General features: G+C 37.6%; 1 protein-coding gene across 1 annotated transcript; it reads right to left on the reverse strand.

Moving 5' to 3' along the window:
• Nucleotides 1-3,768: 3,768 nt before the first annotated feature.
• LOC140137614 (uncharacterized) lies at nucleotides 3,769-6,919 on the reverse strand. The gene has a single exon (XM_072159350.1). The coding sequence runs from the start codon at nucleotides 6,840-6,842 to the stop codon at nucleotides 5,373-5,375; it is 1,470 nt and encodes a 489-aa protein (XP_072015451.1). The 5' UTR covers nucleotides 6,843-6,919; the 3' UTR covers nucleotides 3,769-5,372.
• Nucleotides 6,920-7,294: the final 375 nt, after the last annotated feature.

Here is a 7,294-nt window from a genome sequence, read left to right on the forward strand (position 1 = left end):
AATACAGCTTCTAAGACTTTGCTACCTTCAGAAGATAGCTTCTAAGCCCTTGCTATCTTTAGAAGAAAGCTTCTAAGATCTTTCTTCAGAAGACATCTTCTAAGACCTTGCTATCTTTAGAATACAGCTTCTAAGACCTTGCTATCTTCAGAAGGCAGCTTGTAAGACCTTTCTTCAGAAGACAGCTTCTATAAGACCTTGCTATCTTCTGAAGACAGCTTGTAAGACCTTTCTTCATAAGACAGCTTCTAAGACCATGCTATCTTCAGAAGACAGCTTGTAAGACCTTGCTATCTTTAGAAGACAGCCTCTAAGACCTTGCTATCTTCAGAAGACAGCTTCTAAGACCTTGCAATCTTTAGAAGACGGCTTCTAACACCTTTCTATCTTCAAAGACAGCGAAGTTTCTAGTTTCTAAGACCTTGATATTTTCAGAAGACAGCTTCTAAGACCTTGCTATCTTCAGAAGACAGCTACTAAGACCTTGCTATCCTCAGAACTTGAGACAGCTTCTTAGACTATCTTCAGAAGACACTAAAACCTTGCTATTTTCAGAAGACAGCTTCTGATTAAGACCTTGTTATCATCAGAAGACAGCTGCTAAAACCTTGCTATCTTCAGAAGACAGCTTGTAAGACAATGCATATTATATTCAGAAGACACATCTAAGACCCTGTATTGTCGGAAGACAACTTCTAGTAGCTATCTTCAAAATTAGAAGACAGCTGCTAAGACCATAGGCCTACTATACTGCACCAATAAAGTATCCTTACACTTGGAAAAATAATCACAATTTCCAAACTGAACAATATTGGGGTAAATTTGTTTTTTTTAACAGATGCACTATTTAATCCTGCACATTATGACATCACATTGAATCCAATGTGACTTCAAGAAGCAAAGTTAGAAGCATTTGATTAGACAAAGGTTCAGTTTTAAAAGTGACAAACTGGCCTATTCAAAACTCCACAGACTACTAGAGACTAGACATCTGGTTTGAGAGTGGTGAATGGCTAATTTATGCTTTTGGCTTTAATTTAAAACAAAAGGAACAAAAGAAAACTGAAACAAAAGAACTGACAAGTTATGAAAAGTACAGAGAAGTAAAACTGAAATAAAAACTGCTTTAAATAACGCTTCATTGAAGAAACTGTGTTGTCTCTTTGTTTCACTTGTTGGAATCTTTTTGCGCCTTGTATAGGCCAGTTTGTCACTTTTAAAACAGGACCTTCGTCTATTCAATTGCTTGTTACTTTACTTCTAGAAGTCATATTGGATTGAATGTGGTGTCATAATGTGCAAGATTATCTATTACAAAAACAAATTTACCCCAATATTATTCAGTTTTGAAATTGTGATTATTTTTCCAAGTGTAAGGATACTTTATTTGCGCAGTATATCTTCGGAAGACAGATTTTAAGATGATTTTGATATCTGCAATGAGACTTATTATCAATTATCAAGCACGAATCACATGACTTTTTTAACCAATCTCATATTGACCATAAAACGAATAAAAACAGCCGGCTCTCAACACGCGATATTCAAAATTACGGAACTAACCGTTTGTTATGCTAAATAGCCTTCCCAATTTTTCGTGTTGAAGGTTGCGTTTTTCATACATCAATGAAGATCAAAAGAGTTCTCCATGTCAGAAAATGACATGGAATTTATAGCGCTCATCAGTGGTGGATTTAAGCTGTCCGCAAGTCAAGGCCCCTCTGTTATTTTAGCCAAAGCCCCTCCCCCCGTTTTTGTTTTGTTTTTTTGTTTGGTTTTTTGGGGTTTTTTTTAGCTTTAATTGTTTTCTGCAAGGTTCAAAGGTGCGGTGGGTAGAATAGTACTGAAGAAGTTATGTACGTATGCCCGTGCATGCAAGAGGACATTCTATTTATGTCCGCATTTACGATTCTTGAAGTTTCATTAAATTTTGCCCGTTTTAGCCACAGCGTGAGCAAGATGTCAAAGGTCAAGGGCCCCAGGGGCCCAAATTTAATATTTGGGAATACAATTTCTATAGAATCACGAAGTGCGAATTGGTACCTATAGAGTATTACACATTCTCAAAATACAAGTAGGTCATCTAGTATGGGTCTAGGGGGCCCCCAATGTTAGATATAAGCGTATCATGAAAGCTGGCTCTATAACTACAAAGGACCCAATAAGCCTATATGGACCGTGATGTACTTTGAGATCAAGAGTTACCGGGGGCCAAATGTCAATACAAAGGGCCATCGTTTCTCATAACCATTCATGGGTACATGAGTTCCAAAGATCAAATGTTATAGGTCCACTTGGCCCTTTGTTTTAACATTTGCGGCCCTCTGCCCCAGGGCCTAATGTTTTTAAAAAGAAATTTAAAGGAAATAAAACAGTTCATGGTTCTGAGTTGGTACATCCAGCACTTGGGCAGTGTATCTGTACATGGGTAGGCCCTATGAGCCTCATAATGTCAAATATTAAGGGCTACATGTACAGGGCCCCAAAATGTGCCCCCCCCCCCCATGCCCTGTGCATCTTCCTTTTACACCTAAAATACCATGTTTTGGGCCAAAATAGGGTAAAAATGAAATAGGGTAAAATTGCATAATTTTGCCCTTGTGAGCGTAGCCCTCTGGGCGAACTGGCTATAAATAGAAAAATTCAACTTCATTTTGGGCTAAAACAGACTGATTTTTTCTGTGCTTCGCCTGCAAATGTCATAGTAAAATCGAAAACAAAAATATGCTTGGCTCTATCTAAATTGTTATGCTTCTGCCGCAATCTTATACGTAAATCAAATTAAACTAAGCCACTTGAGTGCATATGCCTTCCTCGCAGTGAGTTTGGCGCCCCAAATCCAGCCCCAAGGTGCATAGGCGTACATCCGAAGGTGTGGGGATGGGGGATAAATCCCCCCTTTTGCACCATGTTTTAACAGTTTAGTTTCAATGGCAACATTTTTCTCGCGCTTCGCGCGCATTTGTGCCATAAACTTATTTTGTCACCAAAAGGTCCTGGATTTAAGTTTTTCCACCCCATCGCCCTAATGTCAAAATTCACCCGTACCAACGTATTGGCTTCCTATTCCTTGAGGTCAGATTATGACATTAAAACTGATTCTGGACCTTAATCTGGGATTTTGCTTGCTCCTTGACTATTAATAAGCAAAAACAGAAAGGGAAATATTCCTTGTTCTTTAGTAGGCTACCGTTTAAAGGTGCAAGGACTAGCACTACTTCACTGGAAATTTTATTTCAGCACAGACAACAGTTGTGGAGTTACAGTCAAAAATGAGGGAAACCAATAAATCAATAACTACTTGCCTTGAATTGCTGAATTTCAGTGCAGAAATTGTAGTCCTTGCCCTATACATATTATCTTACTTGTCACCAATGTGCTATAATTTTTGAGAAAAAATTCAAAAATAGGCATAAAATTGGCCAGGGGTGTAGTACCCCCTTAAACACTCACAAATCTGGTAAACTCTCAATTTGGGTACAGTGGAAACTCATTAACACGAAGTTGTGCGGAATTCAAATTTTACTTCTTGTTATCAGGAGTTCGTGTTATCCAGTTCTAATAACATGTGAAATGTATGCTTGGGAATGTAAAACATACTTCTTGTTATCAGGAACTTCATGTTAAGAGGGTTCGTGTTAACGAGTTGCCACTGTATATATAATAGTGTGAAATTGCAAATTTTTGCGCGCTTGGCGTGCAATTTTCCAAATGCAGGCCTACATCAACTTTTAAAAATGGAATCGCGACTACGCTTTTATTACGTATCTCATAACATTGGGCCGAACTAATGATCACTACCAAATTTTGTTCTTGCCCTCCTCCCGACAAAAAATCAGGCACGCTCGCGCTCCTGATTTCAACTGGGGCCCCAGGATATTTTGCTGAGAGGGCCCTTTTCCTTAAATCCGCCTCTGGCGCTCAAGTGTATGATATACATAATCTATCTTAATTAGGCTGTGTGTATAGTCACTTAGGTGTTCTTTCAATATGGTCTTGTGTGTGTAGCTTTTTATTACCACTGAATGATAGGTTATTGATAACCTGTGTTACATGATGCTGTTTCATGTAATTTTCTTGTTGCATATTTGACATTTAAACGGCTTCTCATTTGTGTGGGTGTATCCATGTCCTACTTGCAAAGATTTTATTGCATCTGTAAGGCTTCTCCAATGGGCGAGTCCTCAAATGTCCTTTTATAAGGGCATTTCGTGATCCACAGCCTCCCCCCCCCCCCCCACTTTTCTCAAAAAAGTTGAGATTTTTATACCACTGGAAACCTGTGGCTACATGTTTATCTACACAAAAAAATTAATCCAAATTGATCTTAATCCAAAAATATCGCACACCAGAATGAAATTGAATACCTGAGTGGAAGAAGGGCCCAACTCCAATTTTTTACAAAGATGAGTTAGACCCAGCATTTTATTGCCAGCAGATTGGTCTTCCTTGTGTGTGAAAGATGAGCCAAAATCAACTCTCCAAATAGTCTTTCAAGTACACTTAATCATGGTTTTCATGGAAGAAAGGCCCAACTCCATGGAGTTGGGCCCTTCTTCCACAAATATTGGGTTAAACAGGAATTTTGTTCATCCATGAAATCTGCTTTTTACTACAATGAACTTTCTTGACATGCTTCTACTTGTGCAATTAATGGATAATTACCAAATTTCTATTCTATTTATAACACATCTGCTTACGAAACTGGCACTTGCAGTATATTAGTGGAAGAAGGGCCCAACTCCAGTTCGTATTAAGACCTGTATCGTTGCCATGGAAACATCATATTTAATTTTGAATGTATGTAATATTGTATATTCATGTATTAAAGGTCCACTGAAGATGAAAACATTCTGCCTATAAAACTTTTCCAAATATTAAGTTTTTCCTTAATATCTCAAAAACAGTTTTGATGGAGTTGGGCCCTTCTTCCACTCAGGTATTCAATTACAACAGTGGCCTATATGGAGCAGTGTAATAGGCCTACACATTATCATGCATAACTCCCAGGCGCTTAAAATCAGAATCAATTGAAAATTTGGGAATAAGCTTTTTTCGTGGATATCTACTGAAAAATGTCACGAAGAGGATGCTAGGATCACAAAATACTCCTTTAAGTGACTTTTAAGTTTGAAGCCTTTATTCAGAATTGACACAGGAAAGGCCTCTTTTCACTGTGAATTTGATGCCTAGTTGATGCCTATTTAAATCATGAATGGTTTTAAAGCCTTTTTTGCATATACTACATTGAAATGGCATACATGCTCGACTATGTTCGTGTTTTTTCATACTCTCTAACTCTGTAAAGACTTGATTGCATAATTTACATTTATACGGTTTCTTTTTGGTGTGGATCCTTAAAAGCTGGTGTGTTACTTGATGCGGGTCATGTCACATTTCCTTTTAAAGCTCTTGTTGCACATTTGACATATAAACACCCTCTCATGTGTATGGGTATATTTATGTCTTTTAAGGCTACTACTCTGATTTTCATTGCATATTAGACATCTGTAAGGCTTCTCCAATGTGTGAGTCCTCATATGTAAATTCAAATGACGGTTAAGTTTGAAGCCTCCACCACAGAAGTGGCATATGAAAGGTCTGTCTTCACTGTGAACTACCTCATGAATTTTCAAATTACGTGCAGTGCTACTGCATTGATGTGGCATAGGTGTTTGGTTTAGCTTGTGTGTTTTCATGCTATCTGAATCAGCACAGATTTTATTGCAACTATACACATGTTCTTTGAGGGTACTATTCTTTTTAAAGCTTTTATTGCAAACTTGACATCTGTAAGGCTTCTCCAATGTGTGAATCTTCATATGTTCTTTCAAGTGAATGTCATGTTTGAAGCCTTTATTACAGAATTGACATACATGAGGCCTCTTTTCTCTGTGAACTTTTTGATGTCTATTAAAATCATAAATAGTTTGAAAGTCTTTCTTGCATATAGTGCAGTGGTATGGCAAATATTCTTGACAAACGTAAGGCTTCTCCAATTTGTAAGGTTTCTCTACTTTCTGATTTGTTGCCTTGTGCACTGGGTTCTCCTGTGTTTGCAGTTGCAATGACTGTGTTACATCACTTATACTGATTGATTCCTTATGTTCATGTGTTTTTTGATTCTTTTTCATATAATTTTTCTGTTTAAAGCTCTTGTTGCATATTTGACATTTAAACAGCTTCTCGTGTGTGTGGGTGTATCCATGACTTTTAAGATGACTATTCCTCATGAAGCTTTTATTGCAAACTTGACATCTGTAAGGCTTCTCCAATGTGTGAGTCCTCACATGTTCTTTCAAGGTATTGTTATGTTTGAAGCCTTTATTACAGAATTGGCATACGTAAGACCTCTTTTCACTGTGAACTTTTTGATGCCTATTCAATTCAGAAATGGTTTTAAAGTCTTTTTTGCATATACTGCAATGATATGGTGAACATTCTCGGCTAAGTTTGTGTGTTTTCATACTCTCTAACTCTGTAAAATGTTGATTGCATACTTCACATTTGTAAGGTTTCTCTTTGCTGTGGATCCTAATTAAATGTCTGTTCAAATTAAATGCTCGTGTGAAGCCTTTATTACAATGCTGACACATGTAACGCTTCTCTGTGGTCCTGGTGCTTTCAACATCATGTAGGTGTTCTTTCAAAGTGGCCTTGCATGTGTAGCCTTTACCACTGGTTTGATAACAGTAAGACTTTTCCTGAATCTCCTCCTCAATATCGCTCCATTGATGCAAATTCTTGTAAAGCTTCTCTTCAGAAGTAGAGTTCCATTGGTGTGATTTCTTGCCATACCAATATGGTCTAATCCTCATCTGGTGGCGACGAAGATGAATCATGTATCTCAGAGTATCATAGAATTGTCTTCTGCAATATTTACAGATGTGTGGCTTCAGGTAGTACCGGTAGTGCAAGTTTTGTGGCATTCTGCAGCAAGTCATGTTCTGAAAAATGGGAAAATTTGATATTCAAAGTGGTAACTTTTGCTAGTGTAATTTTTAGTGCTGTTCTGATTTTTTGAACTACTTCGCATGCTTTAAAATTCACAATATTTGAGTTTTTTACATATAGACGTATACATAAGAAATCATTTGTGTGTTTTTCTTTTGTAGCTGTGTTGATAATGTATGGATGTACACATTGCCTAGACGTAATAAGGAACACGCTGAAGGCTGGACAAAAATGTGTTTCCGGTCAACAGACCAAGTACTGACCCCCTTCTCAACCTACCAAACCAAAAATAAATATCTGTAGTATTCTGGCTTCCGGACTGATTACACACTACACCATT

This window comes from Amphiura filiformis, chromosome 17 (genome assembly GCF_039555335.1).
Source record: "Amphiura filiformis chromosome 17, Afil_fr2py, whole genome shotgun sequence".
Classification (NCBI taxonomy): Eukaryota; Metazoa; Echinodermata; class Ophiuroidea; order Amphilepidida; family Amphiuridae; genus Amphiura; species Amphiura filiformis.

Excerpts from the sequence above, each read along its gene's own strand:
- LOC140137614 (XM_072159350.1), bottom strand. The coding sequence starts at position 6,842 with ATGATTCATCTTCGTCGCCACCAGATGAGGATTAGACCATATTGGTAT.